This window comes from Pithys albifrons, chromosome 3, assembly GCF_047495875.1.
Source record: "Pithys albifrons albifrons isolate INPA30051 chromosome 3, PitAlb_v1, whole genome shotgun sequence".
In the NCBI taxonomy this organism is placed as follows: domain Eukaryota; kingdom Metazoa; phylum Chordata; class Aves; order Passeriformes; family Thamnophilidae; genus Pithys; species Pithys albifrons.
The window spans coordinates 5525164-5543235 of NC_092460.1; the positions used below are offsets into that span (position 1 = coordinate 5525164).

At 46.2% G+C, this 18072-nt stretch overlaps 1 protein-coding gene across 2 annotated transcripts in view; it reads left to right on the forward strand.

The window, feature by feature from the left end:
- The first annotated feature begins 359 nt into the window (after nt 1-359).
- The window catches only part of FRMD4B (FERM domain containing 4B), an 83400-nt gene continuing 65687 nt past the window's right edge, over nt 360-18072 (forward strand). Inside the window, exon 1 of one of the 2 annotated variants that reach the window (XM_071550267.1) lies at nt 360-596. In XM_071550267.1, the coding sequence (XP_071406368.1) occupies nt 435-596 (162 nt within the window). In that variant the 5' untranslated portion in view covers nt 360-434. Of the gene's footprint in view, nt 597-10646; nt 10735-18072 lie in introns of those variants that run through there. The other variant, XM_071550268.1, reaches the window with a different exon arrangement.

Consider the following 18072-nt stretch of genomic DNA (forward strand, 5'->3'; position numbering starts at 1 on the left):
GCCTGCCCAGCTCACCGGAGAGCGGCAGCGCTTAACGCCGGCCGGCGGCTCCCTCCTCCTCCCGCAGCGCCTAAATGGGGTTGTTGTCAGGGCATATGGCAAAAGGGTTAAAATTTAATTAGAAAACATAGTGGTAGCTACTGGAGCTTAACAGAGCTTTATATAAGCTGCTAAGGACAAGGCTGCTGTGTGAGCTGCTGGTAGGGCTGAGCTACTGCAGCCGCTGGCTGGGCGTCAGACTCCGGGGTATGCCTGGGAATCTGCCCAGGAAGCGCCGTGAAAGAGAAGTTTGTTTTAAGGCTTGACCCTGGCTCTGTGCAACACCCCTGCCCGCCGCCCGCCGTATAAAGCCAGGCTGCCGTCATGCCAGGCGTTTGAGCGAGGGAGCGGGAGCCAGCCGGGACGCGGGGTTTGTTTTCCCGACGGAGCAGCCCATGGCTTCGGTGTTCATGTGCGGGGTGGAGGATCTGCTGTTCAGCGGGAGCCGCTTCGTGTGGACGGTGACGGTGGCAGCGCTGAGGCGATGGTACGCTGCCCGGCTGCGGGCGTGCCGGCAAGCCCTGCGAGCGTGGTGTGGCCTCCGGGATGTTTACCAGGTAAAACAACAGCCCTGGTCATCGCCCCAGGTTTTGTTTGGGAAAGCATCGTGGCACCTGACGGATGCGTGCTCGCTCTCCAGAGTGGTACCTCTGTGCGCACCCCGCGGTGAGGCGGCTGGGATGGGATGGGGTGAAGAGCACTCAAGCAGAGCTGGGAAAGTACTCAGCGGTTCCTAACCTGGATCTGAGCTGGTGCCCGGTGTGGCTTTCGAACTGCCAGCATTGTGCCTGAATTCAGGGTTTGGGGAGATATTTACTGTGCTAAATATGTTTTATCGTTCAGTTTATGTATAAGTGTTTTGGCAGCCCACTGTCCCCCCTGCTACAGCCCCTCTGAGCTCCTCTTGCTGCTGACACCATCCTTGCACTCCATCTGGGGCACAGAGCTGAGCTCTAGCTGTGCTGCCATCAGGCACTGGGAGCACGATGCCCCATGGGACAGACTGGCTGTAGCTTTTTCTGCTGTGTGTGTTATTGAATAGCAGCAGCTTGTAATGTGATAGTCTTTTGCATTGCAAAGGGATTGCTGCTTGGGAGGGCTGCAGTGAGTCCTGGAACAACAACTGGGGGGCTCCCCCTCCTACGGGCAGCAAACACAGCCCCATACTTGCAGTGACTGTGGTATCTGGTTGCAGTGAGGATGGTATCACTTTTTTTGGAGTCTGTTTTTGCTGGCAGTTGTTTATTTCTGCGCGTATCTGTATTTGTCTCACGTGTAAACTTGTGCTGCGTGCCTGGTCCCAGTGTCAGTGTGTGTGTTTGCTACATTATGTTGAATATTTCAAAGCAGCTTCTTCCCTCTCCCTGGTGTGTTGCAATACAGAGAATGACACAGCTCATAGCAAGCAGCTCTCCAGAACCATCAAGATTTAACTTCCATGGGAAAGTCATGCTAACAGGATATCTGTGCCTATTTAATACTAAAGGGATCTGTTGCTATTTAGCTTTAATGTATGCTGAGGAGCAGGGGAACAGCTTTCTAGTGATAGAAGTGCTTCCAAGTGCTGGAATGCATCCTTGGCATCTTGTATGGATGATGGATGTAAATACTTTGTGATGTATATGACATGGGTGTCACTTGAGGAATATGGATCATGATGGTTAGGGAATGCAGGAGTAAAGGCATCATTGTTCCTTATCTGCCCACCTTTACTGACTTGAATGAATGTGGTGGGATGGAGTCCTGTCTCTCTGCTTTCTCTATAAATAAAATCCAGCTACACCTGTACTGTATGGGTGTTATCTTTGGAGTCTGTTCACATAAAGAGTGTGGAGCTTGGACTGTTTTTACTGTCGGCTGCATCCCCATGAATGCAAACCCCATCCCTCCAGGACTGGAATAATGGCTTGGTGAGGACTAGCTCTGACAGCAACTGTATTCAGCCTGTTCAACTGCCATTCTCTGATGGCTGGCTTGAAGTGAAAAGAGATTTTTTTCCAAAACAAAGTGTGACTGTATCTCTGCCCAAACCCTACTGTGTCCCAGTTGCTGTTGGGTTAATCTTGTCTTTATGAAAACCATCACTGACTTGTGCCTGTGTCCAAAAGTGAAAATGAGTAAAGAGAGAAGATTGGTCTTTCTGTCATCCTTCCAGGTAGACATTGAGCCAGGGGAGTAGACAGGGAATACCTCTTCCCTTCTCTCCTCAGCCCATGGCTTGTCACAGCCTAACTACTGGGGACATGCAGGGACCTGTTGCTTCATGCTCAATACTCTAAGGGTCATCCCTGGGAAATGAAACTCAGCAGACACAAGGCAACTCTCACGTTTTTACATGAGAAATTTCCTAGTGGTAATTTGGGGTGTATTAAAGTGAGATGCCTGAAAGAATGCCCTGCAGCTCTTCCTTGCTGGGTTGCGTAACACTTTGCTTTTTGTGCTGGAGTCTTGGCTCCTCAGCCCTCTGGCTGAGTCCAGCCAGTGCAGGACTGAGCTCACAGCATTAAATATCACCCAACTGTTTAGATACCAGAGCCCTGCAAGAGATTGAATTAAATACCTTTTCTCCAAAATTTTTTAAGTGCTCCAACCTATGGAAATAGCTAGAGATGGTAGCTGGGTGACCTTTCCTTACAGGAGTGAACTCAGCTGTTCTGGGTTACACTTCTTCACCTTGGGCTCAGTGAAGCAAGACAGGAGCAAAAGGACAGCTGCTTAACCAAGTCCTTTCCCAGCCTGGCATCTTGGAGACCACTTATATTTGTATAACTCCTTTGCATTTGTATTCAAGATGTGTAAAATAACACTGGTTTTATTTACAGAGTCCTTTGACTAAAATTTACACTTTTGCCCTCTCTGAGGACTCCCCGGGCTGCACGTGCTGTAACTGATCAGGCAACAGGGCAGAACTTTGTGTCACTGAGCTACATGCAAGTGATGAGCTGACAAGTGCTTATGCTGCTAGTCAGCCCTGGAGACTTCAGATCACTTTGATCTGTGTTTGGGGTTCATGTTGTTTTGTGGGCAAGTGCCTGTTTTTGGGTGAGTTGGACACTGCTAGCAGGACTCTGTTTAATCATCAGTACATTACTGTGGTGAAGGGAAAGCCAGTAGGATTCCTTCTCCCTAGGCTGCTACACTTGTTGGTTCGGTGAGGGGAGGTTTCAGGTCTTTTTGTGATATAAAATGCTTGCTAGCCTCACAACAGACCCAGCTGGAGAACTACTGACACCCTCGTATGCCTGTGCAGGGCTCTCACCTCTGTTGTGAAGCTGGCAGGTGCAGAGGTGGTCACGGGGCAGGGGAGGCTGAAATCCTCTCTGCCAGCATAAAGCCCTTACCTGCCTTAGCAGCTTTAAGTACAACTAAAACCCACCCCAACATGAACAAACCAGCCTTTGTCAGTCACCTCCTCCTTAGCCTTCATGTTTCTGGCATGTGTGAATAGGAAACACCTTCCAAGGTCTTACCTGGTCACTGGTGCAGGAACTTCAGTCTCAGCTGAGCAAGCCAAGCTCAGGCACTTCTCTGGTCCCTGCTCCAGGGTGCTTGCCATCATCTGTCCCACCTGCCAAAAGTGAATGGATATCCTGTTTGCCCACAGCCTATTCATCTGGAGGAGTCTGTGAGCCAGACCATTGCTGGGGTGTCCTCTTTCACTCTGAAATAACCCCTGAACTCAAGCAAGGCGATGGGGCTGTGAGTTTATCCTCTGACAGCTTGGGTTGTATGCCAGGGAGAACACTGTCTTGTCCGTGGCAGGGAGCATTTAAAGCCTGCCCTAGAAATAACAGATTTGCAGAGACAGCTGATGGAAAAGCTGGCACAGGTCCTCTTTTTAACAGCAGCAAGTCAGTGTGAGTTATTGGGGCTGTTAGGGCTTGAAAAAAATCCTGGGTGTGAATTCAGCATAAATGCAAGGGTTCCCATTTCCTGCCAGAGAAAGGAGTGAGGGGGTTGTATTATATTGTGGAGCTGGGGCCTGCAGGTGGGCTTTAGTGGTCTTTCCAGAGCCACTCCTGATGCCCAAGATGGGACAGCATTGCATTTCTGGGTGTCCTGATGTTCTTCCAAAAGAAAGCTTTCTGTGTGGCTCTCCACATGTTGGTTTTGTAGGCCACCTGTCTTAGTTAATTATAGAGCAATAAAACAAAGTGAAATCTTTATATAAATGAAGTTAATAAGCAGTAGAAAAGCCAAAAACTTTCATGATCTACATCTATCCCTTGTTTAGTGAACTGCATTACCATTGGGATGTCAACACTAACAGATTTTGGTGCAAATCTTCCCCTGAAGTATCAATGCCAATTTCCACCTATATATCCTGCAGCACAGTGATTCCTCATTATGTCCTAAGCATGAGTGAGACATTGCATCAAAGTCTATCTCATGATGCAGCCAACTCTTACAAATGAAAAACTCAAGTGAATGCTTAAGTGTCAGGGTTAAATGTGTGTCAGTCTGTCTGCTCCATGCAAAATAGAAGAGAAACCAGGCAAACTGTCCCCTGACTCCCTGCAGAATACAGTGACATGTTGATTGATCTGCTGGACACAAAATCAAGTATGAGAGCATCTCTGTGATTAAGCAGTTTACAAATAATTGTGATTACCAGTTACACTGGTAATTTGGCTGATTGACTCTAGTGTAAACGTGTAAATTTTCACATCGGTCTTTTGGACAAAGTGCTTTTTAACCTCTGAAAGGTCATTTCCTCTGTGTGAAGTGAAAACATTTTGCTGATGAAGCACAATCAATCAGCTTTGTACTTGTGTCTGGCCAATACGTACCTGGGGTGGAGGAGCGAGAGAGGAAGTGACTGACTTCTGTTTCCTCTGGTGCTAACGTAGTTGGTTTGGATAGTGAGCACCACATTTCCTCTGCTACCACACCTTAGCTTTGCATTATGAAAAATGCTGACATCAAGTCAAGGTGTCTTTTTTCCTTCTCTTTCCTCAGTGACAAAAAGCAGTGCTGGAGCAGTGAGAGGGAGCACAAAGTGGGGACTGCATTCCCAGGGCAGAGCTTTCCTTCCTCCACACCAGACAGACCCTGGGAGTGATGCTTAGCAGAAGCATCTCAGGTGTCATAATGGGTCAGGACTTTCCAAAGGGAGCTACAAGTCATTTTTTAGAGGACACTGACTGTGTGTCTCTGTCCCTCCAATGATTTCAACTTGCGCACTGGGGATTACCGGTTGCCCTGGAACAGCTTTGCTCTGACTGCTTTTATCCAGCTGTTTTTCTTTTTGAAGGGATCGGATCTAATGCTGTGATGCTGCTCGCACGTCACCTGCAGAGCTTTGGCTCTGCTGAAAGCCCCATCATGTCCAAACATGGCATGTGGAAGTGTCCCTATGGTTGGGACTTTGGGTAGCCTCTAGAGGAGCTGAGAACAGGACTAGCTCTGGGCACTGTCTCCTGACAGCTTAGAGTTAAACTTGGCTCTGTCTGATTCCAACAGCGGCTTTCCAAAGCTCTCTGCCAGACATATTTCCATCTGAGCTCATGATATAGTGTTTTCTGTTTGAGAGAGTTTATTCAAAGAAAAATATGATTTTTGTACCGCTTCTCCCTCTTCTCTCATAGACAAACTTCACAACCAGACTGTGAACTTCATCTCATTTCCTTTGGGGTGTCACAGTGCCAGTTTCAAACAGTGCCTTCTATTCATGATCCACTTGGGCCTGTATAAATATTTTTTTCTCTGATCTGACGCAGCTCACAAATGCGTTAGATTTCGAATGTCGCTGGCGCCACTTTTCAGAAGCAGAGTCCTGTACAAAGGTATCACTGTATGAGCTTGCCTGGATAAATCTCCGTTTTGGTCTCATGCAGAGAGGCTGGTGAGCTTGCTCTGGACAGGAGCCGTGTGAAAAGGTAAACTAAAAGTGTTTCAGGCACGTGCTTCATTTTTGCCCTTCTGAGTGTTTAGCTCTGTCACTCCCTTTGCTAGGATTGTCACTGCAGCGCTTTGTGATCTTGGATGGACTGTCCATGTGCTTAAAATAGCACTGTGCTATCTTTGTCTCCTCATTTTCTAAAAATCAGGCCATGCTTGTACAGTCTGCATTGCTCTTAAAACCTCTGAGTCATAATTAGTGATTAGTGATTCTACTAATCTTCTGTACAGATGGAGGCCAGTTCATTCTCAGAGACTGCAAAGAGGATAAAGCTATCAGTGCTGGAATATATTAGCCTAAATACCCTCCCACACACAAATACACATGTACACTTTTCCCACTAATTGATCTGTCATTCATTTAAACATGCATCAGTGGAGTTTTGGGGAAGGAGATGGGGAAAGTGGCATCAAAATGCTGAGAAGAGCTTGAATGTGCTGGGTTTAGCCATTAAAAGCCATGATTTGCAGTCCAAGCAATGTCAGGATTAAGACTGTGACATTTCTGTGGCTGCTTTTCCAGCTGACGTGGAATAGGTGTTGTCCTGGTGATGGGTGCCCCACTCTGTATCTCCCCACTTGCTTTTAGGCACAGGTGTGTGGTGTTGGCAGAGCTGGGAATGGTGATGGAAAAGTCACTGTACACAGCACTTACACCCGTGGCACTGCTGATTATGTGCTGTTTAGTTGGGCCAGTGTTTTTTGAGTACGGGGATGTGGACTGGACCAAGAGGATGTGTGGTTTGGAGAAAACCATGCTTGTTGGTGTCTAATGAGGGCAGGTTACTGTCTTGTGCATGGGTGAGGAAGACAAAGGACTGGAAGATGGGAGTTAAGAAGCTAGAAGGTGGGAGGGAGCAGTGCAAGAATTACATAGCATGAAAAGTACATGTTGTGCAAGCAAGGAAAGAGAGGGGAGACACCAATCACTAAAAAAAAACAATCCTGACCCCATTCAGGTGTATGTCAAAACCCCCAATCTCCAAATTGACCACAAACTTGAAAGAAAGCATGGGAAAGCAAACAGGTAGGAAAAAAAAGGCAGCAGAAAAAAATACAAGTGGGAGAGGGAAACTGAGGCTGGAGATAGACAGGAAAAAAGTAAGAGGGGAACGATCTTTCTAGAAAGGTGGCTTCTCTAGGCAAAGAAGTCCCTGTCATGATGAGTGTGGAGTTGTTTGGCTACTGCTGGGCTGGACATGTCTGGTTGCCACAGCTTAAGGCAACTGTGTTGGAGGAGTTGAAGCCCACAGCGAATCTGGTTGGGCAGGCACATGATGCCGTGAATGACCCCTCCCTCAAAAAACAGGACTTCAAGCCACGTTAGTGTAGGGTAAGATAAAAAGTAAAGGTCCTTTAATAACACAGGCCTACAGCCCACAGGAATACATGATGACATGCATGTACCCCAGTTCTTGTTTCCATGGCTTTTATAGTAAGATCTCTCCAATCATTGCTTTACACATTTCTCAGTCCAGCCCCAGTCCCACCCCTGTCCAACCCCTTGGAATTGGGTCTGGGGTCGTCAAGACCCTCTGTCTTCATCAGCTCTTCTTCTTCAGGCACACAAAGGTCTTTTGGAGTTCATCCAGTTCTGGCTTTTGGGTCACTCTGACCTATGTTTGTTTCATTCTGTAGGCCTCCTGATATCCTTCAGCTCTACCTTGGAAAGGAGTCTAAACAAGATTAATTAACTAAAGGAATTTGTGCTCCCTGTTCTGGGCCAGGGGTAGTGATAGAAAAGCATGAAACTTAAACTGTTAGAAATATTAACCCTCTAAAAATCTACAACTACTGTGTTCCTAAAATCTACAAAACGTGAAAATCAGAACAAAAACCCCTTTAGCATCACACACTTAGCAGGTGTGAAAGGTGGTATTTGCTAAGCCATAGTAAAAGTGGCAGTAATTCCTCCCTCACAGCAAGCACACTGCATCTGTTCACCTCATCAGAGAGGGTGGGATGTGCTGCATTCACTGTAGGGTCACGTACCCTTTGGTGAGGGGCTGTGATGCTGCCATCCCCAAACGCAGCTTGACTCCAAAGCTTCCCACCTCTTATGGGTGCACTGTATTTATTTGAAACTCCAATTCTTCTCATTTAGAAAAGTTTTCTGTACAGCTGAATTGCACAGCTCAGGTCTGTATTTGTTTGGAAGCCTTGGATCCTCTGAGGAGCTGTGCTCTTCTCCTCCAGTTATTCCTGTCCCTGTGGTTATGCCAGCAGGGCAGAAGTTGGCACCACCCAGGTAACCTTCACGTCATTTCTCTAAGGAAACATGACTCACTGTCTATTTTCCGTCTTATTTTTGGGGCTTTGGAGTTTGTGTTTTGGAGACAAATGCAACTTTGTTGCTCTGAAATCGTTTCCCAAAACTGCCTTGGCTGCCACCCCTCAGGTTGCTGGTGCAGTCTGGACCAGCTGTCTGGACCTGACCTGGCACACTCCTGCCTGATGTGGGGCCAGCTTATGGGGTTTTTTTTATGAAACCTGTGATATTGAGCATTGCTTGGAAAGCTTTTGTAGTCTCATGACTATGAGAATGTTGGCTTTTATAAAGTAACTTTGGGAAAAAAGGCAACTCTTTGTCTGCAGCTATTTAAAAGGTGGATATTTGATCAAAGCTAATTCTTCTGAATTAAACAAGGAGGGCGAGACACCTCTGGCACCTCACTGCATCCCAGGTGTCTGGGGTAACTGGGGCAAGTTGCCCTCTGGAGGTGTCTGGATTGATGGTAATTCAGGGAGGCAGCCCCAGGCGAGGGCATCTGGGATAACTCTGGGATTACTCACGCTGTGTGATTGGGTGGACCAGACAGCCCTGCTTCTCTCCCCAGCAGTGTCGGGAAGGCTCTGGCTTTACACAGTGCTCTGCAGCTTCATGGAGCCTGTTGTTAGTCTCAAACACTCAGTACACAGAGCCTCCTGTTTGGAGGACTTTGTTTGGACCAAGAGGGCTTGGAATCTCTGACAAGTAGGAGCTACATTTCTGAGGTGTTGCTTTCAAAAGTCTGACCCTGAGGTTCTTACTTTCCATTCTGAGACAAACAAATTGGTTTGTTCCGGGTGTTGATCTTATTTTTTTCTATTAAAATATATCCCTGGATTATAAAAACTAAAGTGGAAAGGTCTTCATGGTTTGTCTCTCTGTGCATAGTGACTGCTCATCTGGGAATACAAATAACTGAATAAAGAGCATCCAACTAAACAAAAGACATCATTCTCGCTCCCAGGTGGAGCTGTTTTGGTTCTCCTCTGCCCTGGTAGCATTCTGTGATGTTCCCCCAGTCTCTGTCTCCCAGTCCATGTTGGATGCTGTGGTTCTGGGCTGGTTATTCTGTTGGCATCAGCCTTCCTACCATAATTTGTGCAGCCAGGGGATGTGAGTCAGTGGTGTTATTTAAAAGTTTGGGTATCTGTAGTCACAGCACATAAAAGAAAATTAGGAAATTAATAATCCTGGGCTGTGTTTGTGAAAGAGAAACAGATTTGTATTTTATATTTTGAAGTAGCTGCATGTAATAGTGTAGATGTGGGATCTTGTGCCTCTTGTGTACCTTCCTGGAGGTGAGGTTGGAGCTCTGGAGGTTGCAGCCTTCTGGATTTGGGTGCACAGTTCTTTGGTGTTCTAGTTTTTATATTTGCAGTAAAAACAGTGTTATATAGTTGTTGACATTTCTTTGGGAGGAGATCTGAGTGTTTGTGCCTGACACAGTTACACAGTTAGTGCTACTGTATCAAACTTGGAGGTGTGTGAAACCTTGTAGGTTGATCTGTCAGAGCAGAAGAAATGAGGGAGATGATGTACAGCTTTGTGTTTTGCACACAGAGAACAGTCTCCAAAGGGAGCAGCAGAAGAGCAGGTACATAATTTACTCCTGCACCTCTACCAGCAGCAAAGAGCACTCCTGGAGCCCAGCCCCGATCCCAGTGCAAAATTAGATTAATGGCCAAGGGTGTAAACTATGTCCACACTCTTGGATCTCTCTCCAGAGGGCAGTGCCCCACATCAGAGGCAGCAAACCCACACTTTGGAAAGAAGTTTGGGAAATCCAGTGAAACCCTGTACCTGAAAGTCAGTTGCAAGGAAGGGACAGTGGAGGTGTAAGCGTGTGAAGTGAGGGCACGTTTGCTGAGAAGACAAGCTCTGGTTATCTGCATTCCTGTAGTCCTTCAGATGCAACAGTGAGGCTGCTGCAGAGCTCAGTCTTGCTCCAAGGGGTTGAAAGTGGGAGTGACTTCAAGCTGTAGTGCCAAATTCTGACATCAAGGCCCCTCCTGTCCCGTGGATGAGAGGGGTGGAAGAGCTGGAGGGGCAGTGGCAGCTCTCAGTGAGCACAGAGCTGCTGGTGTGGGACTCGTGAGCTGTGTGCAGGGGCTGGCACGGGCAGAGGTATCACTGCCTCAAAACTGGCATCTGTGTTATGGCATCTCTTGGTAGCTGCTGGGTTTTAACTTGGTTTCATTTCACAATGAAGGGGTTAATATTACAAAGGAAAAAAATACAATTGTAATGCTTACCCAGCTTGCCTCCATTCTTAACAATCCCGGTTCAACCCCTTGTGTCCCCTGACTCACAGTGGAAGGGCTTTTGTTTCTGAATCCATAATCAAAGCAACAAATGCGAAGGTCACTTCCTTCAGATTATATGGCAACGGAAGAAGTCTGGGATCGTGTCTCCCTTCTTCCCCCAGCTCGAATGTCCAGAAAACATGAGGGCTTAGTATGTGCATGCTGTGAGTGCTTCTGGAATTTCTTCAGTTCTTTTAAACTAGCAGGGTGTGTGATGTGGAGGTAAGAGGCTATATTTTAATTTCTGATGTTTAACAGCGACAGATAATGTTGTTTAGTGTTGTTTGAGTGTGCCCTGCGTTAAACATTGTGCAGAACTCAGAGCTTCAGTGCAGGAGAACTGACAGCCAGAAAGCAGCACAGAGAGTTTGTTTTGGGGTATTATATGGGTGGTACAGGCTGAAATCTTTCTACTTATTCTTCTCTTTGCATTGAAGCATCAGTCCATAAAAACTTATTTTGCACTCTATTGTGGAGATAAGGGGCTGTTTGTTTACACCAGCATTTACAGCTGCTTTTTCCTGCCTTTGTTGTAGTGCTGCCTTGGCTGCTTTAGAAAAGGGCTAAATCCAAGCTGGATTCTGGTAACTTTGCTGTAGCTGGAGAGCAGGTCTGTAACTTTTTGTTGTAGAGAAAACCTCTTTTCAGAGATTACTCTTATAGGCTGCTCTGAGATACGATTTAACCCAAACAAAGCACAGATTCATGAGTCCCAAGAAAAGGCGGTCAGAGCTTGGTACAGTAACTCCTTTCAGCATGCAGCTATTAAATGTCTCCTTGTAAGGTCCCCACCCCTCTCATTCTCCAAAAAAACTCTTGTGAAGAGGTTGGCTGGAGATGCAGCGGTGTGCATGGTGCTGGGTAACGACTGCTGAGAAAGGGCCTTTGATCCAAAAAGCAGAGTGTGGAGCCCCCCAAATCAGCCCCTCTGAGTGCTTGGCAAGGTGCTTGGCACTGGCATGCTGGCTCCTCACCATGCTCACTGCCTGCTCCTGCCCAATACCTGCTATTTTGACTTCTTAGAGAAGGCTCAGGATTTCGGGCTTTTCTTTATTTTCATGCTCTTTGCAATTTTTAAGAGTTATAGATTAAAAGGCAGTGCAGATGGAGTTGTGCTATAGCCTTTTTGAAAATTGTCATCTCTTTCTTACCGAATGGCTGCTCAAGGCTGGCATCTGGGTGTCCTTGAAGGGCTGCTGCCAAGCATGAGTGGCTGGAAAAGGCCAGAGGAAGGATGAGGACCAGACAAGGAATGAGCTGGGTGCAGGACTCGGATGGGGCAGGAGAGGAAGAGATTCAAGATGCTTTCAGGGGATGTGCTGCTGCCTGGAGAGGCTGGCAGATATTTGGTCAGCGCTTGCTTTGCCTCAAGAGCCTTCCCTCAAAAACCCAACCCGGGGGTGAGGTGAAGGTGGTGGAGGGGACAGAGGAGCATCCTGTGAGAAGCCATTAGAGATGGAGGAGATCTTCGGGGCTGAGGAGAGGCCAAGAGGCATCAAGGGCAGGATGCAGGTCTCCGGGGACTGGAAAACTTTCTATAAGGGTATTTTTTTTTAGTTTTCTGTAACTGTTCCCACTACAGGGAAATCTGAATTTGTTCATGTGGTTCGGGGATGGCTTCTGAGATGGGGTAGAACACAGGAAAAGTTACCAGAAGCTCTGCACAGACTGTCTCCTGAGATTCATGTTGTAGAGACTTAAGCAAAGAAGCAGGAGCTTAACTGATTTGCCTCCTGGTCGAGGAGCAAAGGTCAGAACAGGTTATGGGAGGGCAGATGTCCAGCCCTGCTGCATGTTGGGCACTGCTTGTTCAGGGACAGAGGATGCTGCTGCCTCCATGCAATGTCCTTCCCTAGGCTGCCATATTGCATTTGTTCTGTCAGGGAACATCAGAAAAGCTCTCAGATCCCACAGAATCTTTTTCCCCCCCCTGAATTCCCAGGAGACTGCACTGGAACAAAACATCACCATGAGCTTGTGTGCGGTAATGACCTGCCTGCAGTGTCTCGGCACTGCTGGTGATAAGCATGTCTCCACCAGACACAAATTTATTAGCTGTGTTCTGCCAAGGAAAGCAGATGTTGGATTTCGTTGACTTGATATTTGTAGCAGATTTGTACTGATTGTTTCCTATTAATTTTCCTGATTTTCTAATTTTTTTTTTAGGATTAGTCATAGAGTTGCCTGCCTCTTCTTTTCTTGCTGTTGTTTTATATACATTGCAAAGTGGTAGGACTGGTACATCAGCACTTGTGAAATGATATGACTTGTTTGAGAAACACTTCAGTTTTCAGCATGAGACACCTTTAAGAATGCTCATGCAACAAGGTTCCTTCAAGAGGATGGCTTACCTCTCCTCCTCTGTCAGAAGGACTCAGCATCTGTGATAACGCTGCCAGCAAGATCCTGTGGCCTTTGGCAGTGTCAGGAGAGGTGAAATGCTGCCTGAATGCTGATTGTCAGCTGGAAAGTCTGGGGCCAGCAGAGCCAGGGAAGGCTTTTCTGCAGCAGTTTGTTCCTCTGCCTCCTGCCATGGGAGTCAATACTGCCTGGCCTCTTGAGTGTGCTCATCCCTGTGCTGGGGCAAGAGGTCGTGAGTGAACAACCCCTGCACCCCAGTTGCGGGATGGAGCAGCAGCAAGTACAGGAAACAACCATGGGTAGCATCAGGAAGGGCAGCCACACTGCAACATTTCCTTGTGGGGAGGAGAGGGGTACGTTTTTTACATTGCATGCTCCTGGTAGAAAGCAAGAAGCAGCAACTCTCCTGCTTTTATTTTGCTGTTGGCAAAGGGCTTTATCTCCTGGCTGGACTATGGGATTTATCATTTTGAGGATGATTGAATTAATTTGTTTCCTGGATTTTAATTTATTACTGCTCTTTGGTTTTGTTGAGTTTTGAGAGGTTGTTTTTATTGCAATGTGGTAAATATTATTTCTCAGAATTTTGGGAGAGGAGAATGAGATTTGGAGCTGCATGACCTGCTCTGATGAGTGGCATCTTTCTGATGACCACAAGAGGCTGTGCCCTGTTATCCACTACACACCATCAATAGAGTAAATGAAGGAGCCCCTTAGATTTGCCATCCCCTGCAGTGAGAAAAAATAGAATAAATGGGGAAAAACTGAATTGCATGGAAAGTGTGTTGGCAGTTGGCCTTGCAAAGCCACAGTGCCTGCAGTGAGGGAGAGCACTTGAGCTGTTCATTTGCCAGACTGTTTCACTGGCTCAGCTGGTGGGGCTTACATGAAAGTCAGTTGATGCTCTGCAGGAGCCAGTTTTCTCATTGTATCTCCAGTTCACATGGCTATTTTAGGAAGGTGCCATCCAACCCTGGGAGCCTCTCAGCACCCTGTTCCAGGCACTGTGTTTTATCTCTAACTCTTTGCCAAACTTCAGCAGAGCCAACATTTCCATGTAAAGAATCATCAAAGGGGCATCAAAGTGCAAAACTTGCACTTAAGATGAGACAGGCTGGAGAAAAATAAAACATTATTTCTGTGCATGTCATTCAGTTGTCTCTTCAAGTGTCTGTCTCTGTGTGGCTAGTCCTAAGAAAGAACACCCTGAGGATGGGAATGGCTCTGTTTCTGTACAGTCCCTGCAATTGCTGTGGGTAAAGTTGGGATGGGAATGTGAAGAGCCACGATGGGCTGTGCAGCACTTTAGGAGGATGAAGGTGGCACTTGGAGTCACACTGGTGAGATGAAATAGAATAGGCCTGGATAGAGAAGGACCTTAAAGGTCATCTAGTTCTAATCCCCTTACTGTAGGCAAGAGGCATCTTTTGTCCAGGTTGCTAAGAGCTCCATCCAGCCTGGCCTTGAACACTTCCAGGAATGGGGCATCCACAACTCCTCTGGGCAGTCTTGCCATAGCACAAAGGGTGAAAGGTAAAGCCAGCCACTTTTGTGCATCACTGGCTATTTAACATTAAGAAGATACTGGCTTCTGTTAAAGGTTAATAGCAAGAACAAAGGATTTAAGGCAAAATCCTGACCCTATTAAAATTAATGGCAGAATTAATTGACTACACTGGAGCCAGGACTTCAGCCAAAGTTTTCTTTATGACTTAAAGATTAGGAAGGTGAGGCAGTATGTCTGGAGACATGGTCTGTTCTTGTAAAGCTGGTAGAAGCTCTGCCATTGCCTTCAAAGGGATCACAGGGGGTTTATCATGTCTCTGTGAGCCAGACTGCAGTGCCTCAGCAGGAACCCACAGTCTGCGTGGGCTGGTTTGGGTGGAGACTGGGAAAACCTGAGTTTTTGGACCCAGACCTGACTCTTGATGTTCTGCAGGATGTACTGGTGAGTCCAGGACACTGTGAGAGGAGGGCAGCCCATGCAGAGGAGGCATCACTTGGGGACTCATGCAATGCTCCCCTCTCTGGCAAAGGAGGGGGTGCAGAGGCATGCAGTGGGATGTGATGTGGGAGGGGGATGGGGGCATGTTTACTAGATCTTCACTTGTGGGAGAGTGGAGCATTTCTAATCCTCATCTGTTTCCCCCTGAGCACCTTCCACCATGGGACACTGGGTGACATTGATCAGGGAGCACTTGTGGGCTGCAGAGAGGCTCCCCAAAATGTGCATCATGGTGTTTTTGGAGACCTATGCAGATCCTTTAAAAAGTTTCCTTAGAAATGCTGGTATAACCCCAAACTTCTGTTTATTTTTCTGCTTATTCCTTAAAGTTTTGAGCAACTCCAAGTGCTGGAACACGATGAGGCTTTGCTCTCCCAACAGACACACCAGGAAACTCTGAGGTCATTTAAACCATTATAACTTTTTTCCTTTTCCCCCAGCTGCAGGCAGGCCCCTTCCTTCCAAAAGAAAAGCAAAGGCTTTTATTTTCCTGAGATATGCCTAGTTAGGGCAGCTCCATATTGGAGTACATTCTTGCATCTGATTTTCTATTTTGATCAGGCTGTGCATGTTTCAGGAGCCAGACATAAGCTGGCTGGTTGTACCAAAGTCAGTGAAGCAATGCTGATCTGATGCAGCTGAGGAGATGATCCTAAATGCCTTCAGGACCAAAAGGAAAAACCCACCTAAGTGCCAGTGGAAATCCGAAGTCTGTGTAGGGGCTTCAGTATTAAGCTTTGAAATCTCTTATAGGCTTATGGTTTACAGAAGAGAGGTTCGGATAAAAACCCAAAGCCCTTACAGCAAATTACTGGTGATGCTTTATAGGTGAGGTGCAGCTCAGGCTGGGATTTGGAGATGAAATCCTTTAAAGTTCTAGTCGGGTTCTCTGGGCTCGTGCACCTGCAAGCAGTGCTGCTGCTTCTGAATCACCAGCCAAAAGCAGGATGGAAGAATTCTGGGACTCCCTCATGGCATAGTTTGTGTGGATGCTGCGTCAATGTGGCAAAGGGACAGCATTGCGCCCTGTGAGTGGGAAAATTGCTCTTTGGCTTTTTGTTACCTATAGGATTTTCTTTAGTGCTCTGACTGCTTGAGCCACAGTGGTGTGCCTGTTTAAGGAATAAATGAGCCAGTTTTTATAAGATATGTACTAATGATGCATCACAATCCAGTTTCTCACTTTTAAAACAGGCTCATTTTTTGTAAAACTGCTTTCCTTTTCTCCATCACTGGATGCATCAGTGCAGGTGTTTTTTCCTGCCTTTACAATACTTTCTGGAGCTACTCACCTGCCAGTGAAGTTTAATTTCATGTGGTTACCCTGCCAGTAGCTTATGGGAATAATGTGCATAGCTCAGTGCAGCTGGACTGAATCCCTGGTGTCTCACTCAGATGGTTCCAGGCAGAGCCCTGTGGGTGCTCAGGAGCACCCAGGCCTGAACGAAAGGGTTTATCTTGGGAGGAAGGGAAGAGGAGAACTGGGAGAAGAGGTTTATTCCTTCCAAAAGACTTGTCATGGAATTTAGGGTATTAAAGGGGTGAAGCCTTGCTGGATGGTGGGGGTTGATTTTAAATTTCCTGGTGATGAGTCTTTAGGTGGATGCAGGACCTTGGCACAACCACCCTGTCCCTGGGCAGGTCATACTTACCCATCAGTGCAATGGGTGTACACATGGGCTGCTGAGCCCAAACTGTGGCACATCCGCAGTGAGAGCAGCTGGGATGCATGTACAGACCTCTGAGCATTTCAGTGGTAGAAATAGTTCCCAGTTTTGTCTTAATTATGTACAGCTTATGTATAATCTTCTCTTCTTTGGCCAAAGAGTTGTGAGAGTTTGGATTTGGTTTTTTTATTGCTTTCCCTAGGAATGAAGACTCCAGACCTTTTTAGAACAAAAAAGGCTTAAAAATAGAAGTCAGTGATAGATATGGCCCAGGCGACTTCTCTGTAATTTGTACAGTTCTGGGAGGAGAAATCAGGCCTGGAGAGAGTGCAACACATTTGGGTTTGCTTCTGATTCAAACCCTTCATGATTCCCATTCCTAAGCTGTCCTTCAGTACATGTGTTATTCTGACAGCTCTTTTTTGGCCTAAGGGGTTTTTTTTGAGATTTCCTGTTTACACCCTGTCTAATTACTCTTTTTTTTTTTTTATGTTTTTTTCCTGACTGGATGACACACATGGATGTCTAAAAATATTGCATGTAACAACCATCTTCGAATGAGGAGGATGTTTCTGTCCAAGAGAAATAGCATAAATATCCTGCATATGGTTTTTTCCCAAATAAACATTCAGGCTCAGGATATTGTAGGGAATTGGTTTAAGCAGTCAAGAAGTGTAGGGTTTTTTTCCTCTCTGCCTTGTTGATTTCTTTTTCTTTTTACAGGATGGATGTTTTAGAAAATCTACCTCAATGATTTCAGATGGAGAATTTCTTATTTTTTGTTACAAAAAATGGAGGACAAAATGTTTCTTCCCAGCTATATGAAACCTTTTATGATTCTGTTCATTTGTTATGTATAATCAGAATCTCACCTTATGCTTTAATTTCCACACGTGGATATTCTGAGAACTGTGTGTTTCTTTTCCTTTGCTATCTGCCTTTTTTTACTGAAGATTTGGGTGAATCAGATTCTTGCTGAAAGCCCACTGCCTGTAAGTTAGGAGAGCTGCAGTATTCTGATATAACTGTATTTCTGCATTGGACAGTGTTTGTCTCCTTTCCAGGCCTCTCCGTTTTTGTGGATTTATTGCTTACTTGTGTGTAGAGCACACAAGTGACTTTGGCAAGCAATAAGAACCCAGTATCTCAGTATGGCTTTACCAAAAATAGGGCTATGTAGTGCCCTCTGCTAATTTCCTGTTGGGAATGAGATGAGATACAGGGATGCTTCATGAATTTTATGCTGCCACTTCTTTTACTGGATAATAGCGTAAATATTAGCAGGCTTTTAAAATTAACTGCTAAGAAGACCAATTTGTGGGGGCATGTTGCTAAAATGCAGCAAAATTGTTCATTTGTACAGACAATGCAAAATCAATGAGAATAAGCTGAAAACAGATGTGTGTGTATATATATATCTCAAGACTGCTCACACCAGCCCTTGACTGAGCCAGACAGCTGTGCTCATCTCCTGATGGATTAGTCCAGCCACATAGAAAATCAATTATATTGTTCAGATTAGCAAGG